General features: G+C 35.0%; 1 protein-coding gene across 3 annotated transcripts in view; it reads left to right on the top strand.

Annotated features, from left to right (window-relative positions):
• Positions 1–3,526, top strand: part of LOC131044610 (uncharacterized) — a 122,496-nt gene extending 118,970 nt beyond the window's left edge. For all 3 annotated transcript variants that reach the window (XM_057977964.2, XM_057977962.2, XM_057977963.2), the window contains 3 exons: positions 2,790–2,864; positions 2,946–2,981; positions 3,119–3,526. In XM_057977964.2, coding sequence (XP_057833947.1) covers positions 2,790–2,864; positions 2,946–2,981; positions 3,119–3,211 — 204 coding nt within the window. In that variant the 3' untranslated portion in view covers positions 3,212–3,526. The remainder of the gene's footprint in view (positions 1–2,789; positions 2,865–2,945; positions 2,982–3,118) is intronic.
• The last annotated feature ends 12,321 nt before the right edge of the window (positions 3,527–15,847 follow it).

Here is a 15,847-nt window from a genome sequence, read left to right as displayed (position 1 = left end):
TTTCATGTGGAGGGTCTTCAATAGCCACTTAAAAAAGGCATTCTTCATCATCATCTGCAGCCAATGCCTTATTTGTATTTAGCTTGCCATCGAGAAGATCCTTGGCACGTTGAGTGCAATTCATAATAAAGTGTCCCTTCTTCTTGCAATAGTACCACAAAATTCTATCCTTGAAGAAACGATTTCCCTTTGATGTAGAAGAACTAGATTTGGAGGAATGGTTAGACCTATTTATTTTTTCTAGGGTAGTATCTACTTTGTTTAATGTGAAAACAATGTTGCCATAACTAGGAGGCATGCTATTTAACAAAATATCTTTTGAATCATCATCATCTACTTTAGCATTTATCCCAACTAGTTGATTCAATAGGGAGTGAAACCTACTGATATGTTGAACAATGTTATCACCTTCCCTCATTTTTAGCCTGAACAATTTCTGCTTTAAAGTCATCTTTGCACTCGTTGCTTTTGATCCAAACAAAGCATTCAAACCATCCACACTTCCTTTTAGGTACTTGTTAAGTTGATATGGTGGAGGTATGCATCTGACAGTCCAAGACCAGTCAAAGCTATTGCTCTCCGATCTTTGACATCAGTTGGCCTTGTTGCTCCACTTACTACATCCCATAGATCTTTTTCAATAAGGATCAACTGTAATTCGATTTGCCATGTGTGAAAATCTGAACCTTCAAATTTCTCTATCAATGTGCTATTTTTCTCCATTAAAACAAGGCGTATTTGACCCCCCCGCAATGTAAATAATATTGAAGGTGTCGGGTTCCACCAAAAATGCACCTTGAGATAATCAACATTTTTTACAAATTTGACACAACAAAAACAGGTAACTTTGACAGAACCTATCTCTATAAGAACTAATAATATATCTTGAGATACTATAATAACTATTACTAAAAATTAATTTATAATGGGTCTACCAAACCTAATAAGAGAAGGCTAACATGAATATATATGATCAAAGCATTCATTCCCATCCAAGTGGTTTCCTCTCATGGTGACTCTGCAATACTCCCAACAGTTCATTGGTAGCTCCTATTTCAAGTCATCAAATAGCCACAGTAGCAATTAGTCTTCCAACATCATGTGCCGCAACATTCAAGTTGCCACCACTGCTGCAAAATATTAAAACTTAATAATTCCTAGAGAAATTCATGCATCTTGTGGCGTGTTGTACAATGTAACAGCTCCCATTTGGTTCCTTCTTTGATGGGTAAGAATGGGATTATGAATGAAGATCAGTTATTGGCCTTCAATCTGAATGCATATCGCCTCTTCAACAAAAGGAATTTGATTCCGTTGAAGGGAGCTGCTATGTTTTCTCTATTGTAATAAATATCTGCGCTATGATAATGAATTCGTAGCTGGTTACATCATACATCAATCTCCAATCCTCCCTCTCCTGTGTGAAGGCACCAAGACTTGAAAGAAGTGGCTGGACTTCTTAGGGAGGCACTCAGATATGCAGGGAAGCTACAGTGGCCTTCGAACTTGATGGTGATTCGATTTTTATGTTGCTTTATCTCTTTATGAAGTGGCAAGACAGCTAGAAAAAGAGATATTTAGTCATAATAAATATCTCAATGCTTCAGCAAAAAAACAAACATAGACAAAACACCTTTCCCGTGATATTGAAGCCAAAAAATCTAGCTACGTGCAGGAGTATCATCTATTCCAACATGAATGCTCAATCTCTAACCAATTAAGACAGGTCTTTTCTTTATCTTGTTCATGGGAATCCTTTGAACTACATCAATTGCACCAATGTCAAGCACCTTTATGATGGAGTCGAGGTGTAAACATTTACTGCTGACTGCTTCACTCATGTAAATCATCAAAGAAAATGTGGTGCATTGCCACCACACAAATCTTCTCACAACAGACACCAAGCATTGCTCCTCCCACACATGCGCTGACACCTATATATTCTCCTTAGGTGTAAGTTCTAATAGGACTGCTCACAGATTCCACACTGGAAACTTCTTTTCATTGTTAGACATACTTTCATAAGCAATATATCAAATGCAAAATTCCTCCAAATTTTTTACGTTATGCTCTTTCCTTCCATCAAAATCTCACCCGCTCTGATACCTTGTGAGAAAATCTAATCAGAGACAAATGAAGCTGTAAATAATACAAAAAATAATATGTGCTTACTATTTTTCAATCAAATACATCACACTTATATAGGAGTTTAATCTCCTACATTATAGGAAACTCCCAAAACAACTTTCCCAAATATATCGAGTTGTTTCAACAACTCAACACATTCGTACCACTAATACAATAACCTATATAACAAACTATAACAAACCTACCAAATTATTATTTTATGCATCCTATGATGCGATATTTCCAACATAAACTGCATGGTATTCTCTAATTTGTGCTCTCAGCCTATATTTTGATTGAGATTTACCATTACACATTTCTCTAAATCCACATTAAACAATTTATAAGCATTATAAAATATCTATTAAAATGAAATTAAAATTTGCCTTACACTAAGCTTTTGAAGCTAGTTCTCAATGTAAATCTTTGAAGCATCAACATTTTAAGGAAAAACACAAATTTTAACACAAGGACAACTAGAAGTGAGATAAGGAGTCAAGCGTTATATGTATGTTACTATTATATTTATTGAATTTACACAAAAGAAGGTTATGCAACTTGTTGCGGAGTACATTGTGCAATTTAACTAAATCTGCTTATTTGTTATGCAAGTTTTAATTCATGTTCATTGAAAGATGACAGTTTATTTTTATCTTACGTAGCCTGCACATGAGAAAATTGGAGTTGTGGACTCACAATGGATTGTCCACCAAGTTGTACCTTCACTAGGAAATCAGGTAATTGTTGCTTTCCAGTCAAGTGACAAAATTGGTTTATAGGGTTATGTGCTGCTTAATGAGAACTACTCTTTCTTGCAGGGTCAGTCGCAAAATGGAAAAGCACCTTGGGAAGGGGTATGTGCATTCTGTGTTGTATTTTCTGTCAGAGCTCCCTAATATACAGAGAGTGTCATGTAATTTTAAGTTCTGTTTGGTTAAGTTTTGTTCATTCAGGCCCCTCAACTGCCTTTTGTCTTAATGTTATATTTCAGGTTAGAGAGAGGTGCAGGTATGAATGGTCACTCTTCCAAGAACGGTTGAATAGAGCAGAAAAAGAGCACCTGAGAGGAAATACTGCGAGATAGTGGAATTACAGCAGTTTTTTTTTCATAGATCTAGATAGTTTCAAGAGTTGTATATATTTGATAAGTTTGATTTTGTAACACCTTTGAGGCAATTCTTTTAGGGAGAGTTTTCACCACCCATCAATTTTATAACTCTCAATTGTTGTAAAGTGCCCATCCTATAAGTTAAAAAGTTAAAAACCCATTTTGAATAAAGGTTTGCTTTCTCTAGCTGCCAATTAAAGGCATCGATAGAATTTTGATGCACATAAGTTCAATTATGTATATTGATGATTATTGTAGCCTAAGCCTATGCAATATATTCTTCTTTTGGTAGTTGTTAACATTTAAATTAGAAAAAGACAATGGTTGAGTATATCAAACGATTGTAAGGCTGGTTGTTCAGCCTTCGTTTGGGGTCACACATGACAAAACTAGGGTAAAAACAAAATATAAGCTCCATAATTTGATTAGTTTTTACCCAATCACATATGCTATTATTCTTAGCAAGATGTCTATAGAGATGCAGGTTGGCATCATTTGAAGGATTAAATACAGCTTCCCTTTTCAGATATGTTAATTCATTTTTGTGGTCAGTGCATATTTTTCCAGAGAATTGTCTCATATAAAAGACTAACTTTTCACTCCAAACTCCGATGGACACTGATTGTTTTTTTGGAACTGTAGACATATCTGATTCTTTTTAGTCATAATAATGATATTGGGGCTTGTCAGAGTATACTCTTTGGTTGACTGAGATTTGGCAACCAAACCCAGCAAAATCTTATGGAAGTGATAAAATTAGTGATGTATGGAGTTCTCATCAATACCCTTCAAGAACTACATCTGTCATGAAGATGCAATACAAAAGTTCCTCCAAAGGAGATGAAGACTACATAGTCCCCCCATAGTGAGGTATCTCCAAAGCCACTGAAGAATGTATGTAGATAAAAGAAAATCCAATGCATACAAACAAGTCTCCCCTTAGGTAGAAAGAAGTCCATTGATGGATGCTGAAGAAACTCCAACTCAAAGAAGTAAGAAGGAAGAAGCCTCCAAAATGAAACTCTGAAAACTGATCAAGTGTTACCCAATCAAGGAAGAAGACAAAGGATGTGGAAACTCAATAGCAATCTGCAAAGAAGATGAGTCATCAAAATGGAGAGAGACCCCCTCAAACATGTCCTTAAATCTGCTGAAGAGGAATTACAAAAGAAATCTGCTATACCTGTCATGAAACCATTTTGCTAAGACAAATTTGGAAAACAAAGTGTCCTGCTCAACTGAAGGTCTGAAAACTGAGTAATCACTGAAGTTTGGAGAAGCAGGAGATGGTGGAACCTCATAAAAAAGCTGATGAAACGAGGTTCACAAACCAATATCATCATCTAAATTACTATCCACACTAGTTCAAGAACATTCACCATCAAGAACAAAATGGAAGAAAGTGTAGATTTGAGCATCATGATCAACCTTATCCATTTCAACAAGTTTTTTCTGAATGTGGAGTAAACTCAACGGACTTACCACTTTGTGCTGTTTGCTATACGAAAAGAAGTTTGTTATGAATAGCAAGAATGCAAAGAACATCGTGAAAACTACCATTAGGCACATCAACAACTCCTTTACCAAAAACATCCAAATAAACACCATTAGCCATCAAGATCCTCATTATAGAAGTATGATTTAAGGATGAAAACTTTTAGGCACATTCTGCTGTATGGTATGAAGCACCGGAATCAAGAATTCATCATATAGACTCATCAAGATGTGACACAACAAGAGCACAACCTTTCATCTTATAATCCCCATTTGAAATACTTGTTGAATATGTGGAGAAGATGAAGGTTGTGAAGAAGGTGAACTAGAAGATTGAGAAGGCAAATAAATATTATGTTCCTTGAGAAGCTACATCATTTATTATACTGTTTCTTATAACAATGTTGTTCACCATGCACAAGCTTATTACAATAGCCACATTTGGGTCCTTCCTTAGGCTTGTCCTCTTTAGAAGAGGTGGGAGGTTCATTTTTGTCTTACATTTGTTCTTCTTCTTGCCTTTACCCTTGATGATTGTGTAATTAATTTCTCAATTCTTAAGAAACATCAAGTCGATTGAGTTTTGTTTGTTCTCTAGTCAATCTATAACAAAAATCTCAGAAGAAGTCATAACAAATGAATCACATAACCCCCCCATAGTAGAGTAAAAAGTAGTAGAGAAGTATGTAACACAAATTTCAACTTAGACAAAATCGTAAATATACATTCCTTATCAGTTTTATCTTTCCCACATCTAGCCAATTGAGATGTTAATGATTTAAATTTTACCAAATAATCTTCAATGGTAGGAAATGTGTTAGTGGAAAGTGATGCCAATTTGGCTTCCAAGTGCATAGCATGTACTTCATTGAACCAAATAAATCCTCATCTCATACTCGTTTGGGAGTAGTAAACTTCTCAATGTGGAAGAACAAACTATTAGAAACATGCATGGCAATCAAACCCATAGCCTCATCACATTTGTTCGTGAGCAAATTTGTCATATTCCTCGGTAAAAGTAGGATATTGGTCATTCAAGGTGAACCAAAAACCCTTAGACCAAAGCAAACTTTGCATTCTAACCTTCCATGTGTGATAACTACGAGTAAGAACATCAAACCATGATTCAACCATTAGGGCCACAAGCACAAAGAGATAAAAAGAGACAAATATTTGATACAAATTGATCTAAAACCTCTCAAATTTAAAGCACAACAATTGAAAATGAAGCCCCTCACAAACATAACTTCTCAAGGTGATAGTATGTCCAAATAATTAGTGAATATGTGAAAATTACAAAAAAGTGAACAAATTATTACGCCGAAGGTGTATTACACTCACAATGGATGCATAAATATGTGTTAATAAAAATCAGAATCATTAAATTTGATGTGTTTGTGACACTTAAATGTATGAAGAGAAAAAGAAAAAGAAATTATTTATTTTCTCCTTTGAACTACCACTCACTCTGAGTATAATTATTAATTAATTCTATCCATCTCCATTATACTAATAGTCAACTTCACAATTATGTCAATCTAATATTATAATAACAATATAAAGATATGATAATATAATAATAATAATTGGTCTAAATAGATTTTTTTTGCTTTGGTGAACAAATTATTGTAAGAATTTGCCTATAGCAACTCAAAATCTAGAGGCCAAATGAATAGCACATAAGAGACAATAACTGTGACAAGAATAAACAATGACGAGAATGAACTGTATTCCTATCAAGATGCAAAATACCTAACTAAGTACAATATACATGTGCTTGCATATATAGGCAAGGCCATAGGGAAATGAGAGCACACAATCATGATTTGTGGCTTAATGAGATACAAGGGTAGGTAGGATAAATAATAGAATATTCCACTAAAGGTGGATTGTCCAAAGATGGAATGTGATAACAAGATAACACCACAAAAGGTGGAATTTCTACTACATCCATCTTCACTAAATGCACAATTCCCCAAGTGTTTCATATGCAAACTACAATGAATGCATTAAACCTAAGTCAACTTAAATAAAGTGTAATTACATGAGACAAAAATTATACCAACACCCCCCCTTAAGTGTAACTTAGGGGTATGTAGACTCAAGATAACAATGCAATATGGGTCCTAGCTACGAGGCCGTGTTAGGTATCCATGTACAAATGCAATGCAATCTCTCATAAGCAAAGAAAGAAAAAACCCAATGGGAAAAAACTCCTCGCCAAAAGAGAGATGAAAATACAAAAAAACTCTCAAAGAAGAATGAGAAGGACAAAACCCCATGTGAGGAAAAAGTCCCCCCCCCTAAGAGAGAAGAGAGACCAAGTATCTCCCCTTCAATGTAGAATGTGCACCAATGGTAAAAGCTCGAAATTGAATGAAGAAGCTGCTCCATGATCGTTGAACAACGTTCCTCCCCTTACGAAGAAACAAAACCAAAGGTGTATCCATGAAGTCTCCCCAATCATGAAAGGAAGATGTAGGAAGAAAACTCAAGATGTCTGGAGTCTTTGAAAGTTGCTAAAGTGTCCCTATGTCGATGCTGAAAGTTGCCCCCTCCAAATCAGGTGTACTAGTCCACACTGCTGAAAAGGACAATCCAAGATCTAGTGAAGATGAATGTAAAATATGATCCAAAAACTCAAGTGTCTCCTCTAAAGATAACGAGACCTCCTCCAAATGTTGTACATAAGTCTCCACAATCATGTCAAACTCAAAAGAATGACCATGTAGAGAATGAACAAAAGGGTCAGAGTGTTCCCTCACAACAATTGAAGAAGGATCATCTTCATCAAAGAGAAGATGAATATCATCAATGATGTCTCACAAATTTGTAATGTAGGACTCCCCAAACAAAGCTGCAATGTCTGTCAAGTAGTCATCCCAAGGAACTATATTTGGAAGACAAGATATATCCTGCTGCACTGAATCAGAAGAAGCCAAAACTGTAACAACATCTGCATCATCTGGTGCAATAGTAGATGTGAGATCAATAGGAGGAGATAAAATGCAAGGCTCAAGAACTGGATCACATGTGAGAACACCCAAGTTCAAGTAACCAAAGTTTTCCTCAATATCGAAATCCACGCAATAAGAGTGATCATCATGTGAAGAATCAAACTCATCAATAGGAACAAAATCTACAAAGGAGTACAACTGAGATGCGTGATCCACCACCCCACTAGCAATTATAGCTCTAGTCTCCAAGTCTCTAATGATAATTGAATCAGGGGTGAACTCCACAGTCTTCCTTGCTGCACCATGAGTGATTTGATAGAGGGAAAGAAGATTGTTTGTCAAGTGAGGCACACACAATAGATCATTGAAGGTGCCATCCCCAATATCAATAGATCGTTTCCCAATCACATTCATATTTGTATGATCCATCAAAATCAGTGGCATGTTGCAAGGCTCAAATGAAGAGAACATAGACAGTGAAGATGCCATATGATAAGAAGCTCTTGAATCTAGAAGCCATCACCTTGAATCATGACTTGTAGTAGCACAAAGAGCTTGTCCCTTTCCTTTTGACTGTGAGCAAGTGGAAGGAGATGAATCCTTCTTGTAAGCGGATGACAAATCAACATTGTTCTTGTTGATGATGTTTGTCAACTCATTAATTTGCATTGTGTTGCAACAATGCTCATCATGACCAAATCTCTTGCAATATGAACAAGTTGGTTTTTCCTTGGTAGAATATTCCTTCTTGGAAGAAGGTGAATTTCCTTGCTGTGGAGAGGATGGTTGTGCTCTATCTTGTTGTGGATTTGGTTTGAACTACTTTAGCTTCTTGTTGGAACCCTTTCCTTGATTCCCTTGATTAGCCACCAAAGCTTTGGACTTTGAAGACTTGAGAATTCCCATGCTCATCAACTTTGATTGCTCTAACATCAACATTTCTGCAAATATATCGAATGATGGTATAGTGAAAGAAATACCCACTGTCAAGCTATGGGTTTCAAAGCTAGAAACAAATGTTGCATATTCTAATGGAAGCTTTTTCAACAAATTGTAGACCAACTATGCATCCTTCTTGTCAATGCCACAATCCTTGAGCTTTGCTCTTAGCTCATTTACTTTAGTGACAAAGTCTTGGATTGTATCAAAAATTTTGGGATCCAACATTGTGAGATCATTGTCAAGTTGATAGCCCCTAATCTCATCAATTTGGCCATACAATTTACCAAAGATATCCCAAGCATCTTTAACTGTTTTACACTCGTCAATGTGAAAGATGAGATCCTTTGATACATATTTCCTCAAAGTTTCAAGAGCCATAATATTTTTAGTGATCCATTCCATGTGAGCATTAGGATCAGCTGGTGCCATGATAGTTCCATCAATATAATGAGTTAAATCCTTTTTCCATTAACTTACTCCAAGCATCAATTTTCCAAGAAGCATAGTTATGTGGAGTTAAAAGTGGAAATTTTGGAGAACCCCAAGGAACAAAATGAAATATCACAAGATAGAGAGAGACACATTTTGGAGAACCCCAAGCAACAAAATGAAAGATCACAAGATAGAGAGAGGCACAATCACACAAGATAGCCCCCCAAATTCACTCAATCAAAGAACTTCACTCCCCTCCTCTCCCTCGTCCCCCCACCCCTAAAAATGATGATTTGACACTTTATACTTAGTGCCTGTACAATGACTACTTGCAAAACAAGGCAAGGTGGACTTTTGATTTCAATCTTTACAACTTTCCAAAGTAGGCTATAGCAGACTCAAGTGACAAATGCAAAAAACCAAAAGAAGATCCTAGCATTATAAGTACCAAATGGGCCAAAAAATGACCATATGCTGTAAGTAAAATTCTACTCATAGTCACTACAAACTAATAGCATATATGTGAAGTAGATGAAAAATCATGCACTTTAAAAAAAACGGCACTTGGAAAAGAGGTCATATGAGCTTGAACGAAGCCTTTGAAGTTGCAAAAACGAGGATTACTTAGATACAATCGTGAAAATCTATATTTTCTTAAAAAAATGTGCATTAAAATGGAAAACCATCTACACAGTTATGGAGAGCACAAAATCCTATCCCAAATAAAAAAAATTGCATTGAAAAAAAAGATCATAAGCTTGAGGTATTGCCATTTGAAAATCACCTCTCAGATTTAGAAGCTCAACAGAGTGGGGCTAGCCAAAATCAAAGTTGACTTGCTCATGTCATCAGAGAATATACCATAGTAGGTGGAATATTTTTTGATTTTTGTTCAATGCATTTTTCAAATTTTAAAAATTGAAATTTTTTTTTTTTAGAGATTTAAATAAATTAAAAACAAAGTCTGTGAGGGCCATGTGGGACCTCACCCACACACCATACTCCAAAAAAATCTGCAATATTATGGTACCTGGACCATTAAAATTTGACCCTTCTGAAAAAAATTTGACTTTTTTCTTTTTAAAAAAGATTGCATTAGTGTTGTACGAGCCTGTGTAGTGTGTCAAAAGCGTTGAATCACAATTTTAAACTCACCCAAGCAATATAAAAGCTGTCTACACTTGAAAATGTCTTATTACACTAATTATATCCTTCCAAATTAATATTTCTTCATCATATTTTAATCATTCAATTTCATTTTAATTTATTAATCATTCAACCTCTCTTTCTTTAAATTAATTAAATAATTTTATTAATTTAATTAATTTAATTAATTTCAAATCTACAATTTTAATTAAATAATCTTTATTATTTAATTAAATTCAATTTTTGGTCTCCCACAATTAAATAATTTCCGTAAAGAGATTATTTAATTGTCTAACTCATGCTTTTCTAATTTAAATTTTCAAAAAATCAAAAATTGAAATTCTAATTTCAAATAATGTGCATGTCATTTATGATTTCAAAATCTAAATTCAAATAAAAGGCAACTAAAATTCAAATTTCATAATAATTTCTAACAACACATACTAAATTCCTAGCTGGCACTGACCCTGAGTTCAACTGTCAATCACTTTTTTTTGACTAAGCAATCAAATCAATCAACTCACCAGTTAACTTAGTTAATTCCTCAATTACCTTTTCTAACTCTCAATCAACTTTTTCGAACAGAGTCATCTAATCAGTTATCTCCTCAATCAATCCAGTTCATTGATTAATCGGTTCAGTCAACTCCCAATCAATTCTATTTCAATTGATCTCAACTGTTGATCAAATCAGTCTGCATACCAATCTTGACCATTCAAATTTCCCTTTGGAATCTATAAACTGAGCATCAATTCCTTCATTTTCTAGAACCACTTTCTTCGAATTTCTTGTGTTGTTTCTATGTAGGATTCCCAACGCAATACTGAGAGCCATTCGACCATGAGATTGAGAAGAGCAATAGAAGCAAAATATTGACTCAATAAGGGAGTTTTTGATTTATTGATTTTTATGCTTTGTTGATTTCGATATACTTTCATTGTGCTTACAGATTTGTTAATTAGATTGGATTTTTGTGGTTAATTCGGTAATCTAGTTAACTATGCTATTTTTCCCTCGTAAAACAAAAACCAACACAGTCAAGGCTTTCAAAATATACCAAATGCGATGACCAATCACAAGACACATTATTCTCAAAAACACTACAAATAAAGGCATCTATTCCCCCCGCAAGCAATATCAAATGCCAAAAAACCGCTGATGAGTACTGTCTACAAATGATCTCCCACCGATCTGGACAATAGAAGTACACAACTAAAACAAAGGCCAAAAATTGAAGAACCCACCAATGATAAAGGAATGCGGATTATGTGATAGATGCCCATAAAAGAGAATCATCACATGTGAATTGTGAAGGTGCCTGCAAAGCGATTAGACCTGCCGAAATGATGATCTTTCCTAGAATATAAGTTGTGCCAACTTACCATGGCCTATCAAGATGATAATACTGGCTAACTCTATCAAGCATATTCAAGACATGAACTAACAAGACATAATGCCTGATCTAGTAGAGATTGCAGTTTCCGATAAAAATAAATACTGGCAATGTGCTTATAATGAGCCAATGATAAGGGGTAATGATATCACATGTCATAAAATGTGTCGATCTAAAATAACGACAATGACCAAAGATGTCGATCTCCAAATATACGGGCCTGCAAAGTATAGTATATTAAATCAACTGTGCACAAAGAAAGACACGACTTGCAAGATAAATGAAGCAACAAGATCTTCGATACAAATTGCCACACATAGTAGACACAGTTCTAAAAACTCCAAACCAAAAATAAGATCACAATTCTGTAGATTTGAAAATATAATACTTCTACTAGAGAAGGAAATGCCAGATCATGAAAATAAATTGCGATCAGAAGAATGGAGCTCAAGCAATATGCAGATTTTGTGACCCAGTTAACCCAAACTATATAGTTCCCAAATAAGGTATTTCCCGGATTTAATATGATTTCGCCCAAATCTGACAATAATTCGTAGAATTAAAATAATAACCGAAAAATAATTCCTTAATCTGCTGTTGGGGAGGGGGCTAGATGGCCCTGCAACTAATTTTTTTTTTGCTACAAAAATAATTTTACCTGAGTATAGCCGTATTTGTAGTCAAAATTCATAGAAATAGTGTCCTGGACGCGATGGTGGAGTTAGATTTGGCCTAGGAAGCTTCAAAAATATTCTGCACCACAAATCTTCCAAGATGCCAACCTTTGCATGCATTAAGATCTCTGTAAAAATAACTATCAATGGCACCCTATAGGCTTTGATACCATGTAAGAATTTGTTAGGTCCCGAAGACAATTATGAGAGAGGGGGAGGAGGGGGGGGGGTGGTGAATCAGTTGTCCAATAAATTCAAACCAAAACTTAATGCTTAATGCCGGTAAACCAAACTTTATGCCGGTAGATAGTTTTATCAATTAATTGCAGTACCGGTAAAGATTAGTGCATGAAATAGAAAGACAATAACATCCACAACACATAACACAAATATTTGTACGTGGAAACCCTGTAAGGGGAAAAACCATGGTGGGAAGCCTTACCCATAATCAAATGATACCACTGCAGATAGTATGTGTGTACACTATGGAGTTTGCACATGCAGAAAGGCCAACTGCCTAGAGCTCACTACTCAATCACAAAATGGGAGTCACACCGACTACAATTGGATGGTTAAATCCAATGATAATGTACTGCTTAAAAGAGCATCTTCATATGCTGCATTCAGTACCAGTTAAGTTCTGATTATCTTCTCAAAACCTTCCTTCAATCTTCAAATAATGTCTACGTGTAGAACTCTGCTTATTTTCACATATACCTTATTACAATCCTTTTTCCAATCGCATATCGATCTCACAAATGAGATCTTACATTTATATCGAAAGCTAAGACCAAATGTGTAGGTCGACTTACAAAGAATATTACAATAAAATCAATTACAAATAAATCATTATGTGATGCATCATGTCGACTCAATGCATTTACAATAATAATAAATCATCTCCATAACGTGCTGTGGTGATCTGGAATAGATACGCTTGCCGATGCATAACCTGGACCTATTTGCCGGTAACAATAAATATGCAAACCCGAATAGATAAATAACCAAATTGCCAAAACCAAGTGATCAAATAATGTCTTCGACATAACCAGGTAGTCTCCAAGTCATTCCATGTGCCGATGAACATAACCAAAGATCTCCAAGTGCTGATAAGTGTTGACAAGTGTTAATAAGTGTTGACATCAATGACAAAACCATATCAACATATCCAAAATCCAACAATCTCCCCCTTTGACATTGATGACAACACAAGATGGAAAAACCATCAAAGTGCCAAAACAGAAATGCCAAAAACCAAAAATCAACAATCTCCAAAAGAGATCATTAACCAGAAATCAAAATACATAATGTCTCTCCCCTAGGAATAATCTCTCCCAAAAGATAATGTGTTTTTCCATAATATCTCTCCCCCTTTGACATCAAATGCCAAAGCAATACAAAAACCAGATTCAAGTACAGAATACCAACTCATTACAAAATACCAACTACTCCCCCTGAGAAGTAGCTCTCCTCATCAAAGCCGGAATAAAAGATTTCTCTGTTAATTTTGCTGGTTGATGACAAACATCAACTGTCTAAGTCTCTACCGGTGGGGGTAGGACTCCAAGCTGCTCTTTGAGATATTCAAAAGTATCCTTAGGCAAAGACTTAGTAAAAATATTTGCAATTTGCTCTTTAGTATTCACATAAACCAATTTCACTTCTTTTGCTTCAACATTCTCTTTCCGAAAATTGAATTTGATGGAAACATGTTTAATTTTGGAGTGAAATATCCGATTCTTAGATATATCAATTGCTGCCATATTATCACCGTAAATAGTTATAGGTTCCTTGCATTTTACCTTTATGTCCTTCAACATTTGTTTAATCTATAATACCCGTGTACAATTAGTTGCTGCTGCAACATATTCTGATTTAGCTGTTGATAGTGATGTACAACTTTGTTTCTTGCTCAACCATGAAATTAGTCTGCTACTAAGAAAAAATGCTTCGCCAGTGGTGCTTTTTCTTTCATCTACATCTCCTACCCAATTAGCATCTGTGTATGCACATAAATCAAAATCTTCATCTCTAGGATACCATAAACCAAGATTTGTAGTGCCTTGTAGGTACCGGAAAATCCTTTTCACTGCTGATTCATGATTTTATTTAGGATTACTCTGAAATCTTGAGACAATACATATTGCATTCATAATATCAGGTCTTGTTTATGTCAAATATAGTAAACCTCCTATCATAGACTTGTATCTAGTCAGATTCACAGGTGCTGAGTCATCCTTCAAAGATAGTTTACCAGTTCTAGTCATGGGTGTGCTTACCGGTTTAGAGTTTTCCATGCCAAATTTCTTTAGTAATTCCTTCAGGTACTTAGATTGACATAAGAATATACCTTTATCAGTCTGTGAAATCTGCAATCTTAAAAAGAATTTTATCTCTCGAATCATAGACATTTCAAATTCTTGCTGCATTTTATTAGAAAAATCTTTATACAATCCATCTTCTCCTCCAAAGATTATATCATCAACAAAAACTTCAATAACCAAGATGTCATCTTTAGTCACTTTGTAGTATAGATTGTTGTCAGCATTACCTTTAGTGTAACCAAGCTTCAAAAGATATTTGTCCAATCTAGCATACCAAGCTCTAGGAGCTTGCTTTAGTCCATACAAAGCTTTCCTTAACCTGCAAACCATATCTTTGTCATCTGTCAAAGAAAATCCATCAGGTTGTTTAATATAAACTTCTTCTTCAAGATCTCCATTCAGAAATGCACATTTAACAACCATTTGATATACTTTATAGTTGTTGTGAGCTGCAAAAGCCAATAATAGTCTGACTACCTCAATTCTAGCTATCGGTGCAAAGGTTTCATTGTAATCAATTCCTTCTTTATGTGAATATCCCTTACATACTAGTCTTGCTTTATTTCTGATTACCTTGCCATCTTCATTAAGTTTATTTCTGAAAACCCATTTAGTTCCAATTACATTTTTGTCTTTAGGCCGAGGAAATAATGACCAAGTGTTATTCCTTTCAATTTGTTCCAATTCATCTTCCATAGCTTTAATCCAATATTTATCTTCACATGCCTTATTAATTGATGTAGGTTCAATTTGAGAAATAAGACATACCTCTTCATTTGCCAATCTTTCTCTAGTCATAACTCCTTGAAATTTATTTCCAATTATCTGATCTTCAGAGTGGTTCAATCTTACATACCAGGGTGTTTTTACTTGCTGCTATTCTTTAGCAATTGTTGAATCCTCAGATGATGCTGGTTTCATTCTCTACCATTACCTTGAATAGTTTGAATCTCCCAAATGCTTCAGATTTCTCCCTGAGAAAAGTAACCCAACACATTCTAGAATAGTCATCAATGATTAGCATAAAATACCTATCTCCTTGTATACTTCTAGTTCTTGCTGGACCACATAAATCAGTATGAATTAAATCAAGAACATTGTTAGATTTCTCTAGAATACTCTTGAAAGTTGCTCTAACTTGCTTTCCAAATTGACATTCCTTACATACCGGATTGTGAGGTTTAACAATCTTAGGTAAATATCTTACTGCCTTAGTTGTGCTGATTTTCACAATGCAATCAAAATTTACA

Source organism: Cryptomeria japonica, chromosome 1, assembly GCF_030272615.1.
Source record: "Cryptomeria japonica chromosome 1, Sugi_1.0, whole genome shotgun sequence".
NCBI lineage: Eukaryota > Viridiplantae > Streptophyta > Pinopsida > Cupressales > Cupressaceae > Cryptomeria > Cryptomeria japonica.
This window is presented reverse-complemented; position numbering and strand designations above follow the sequence as displayed.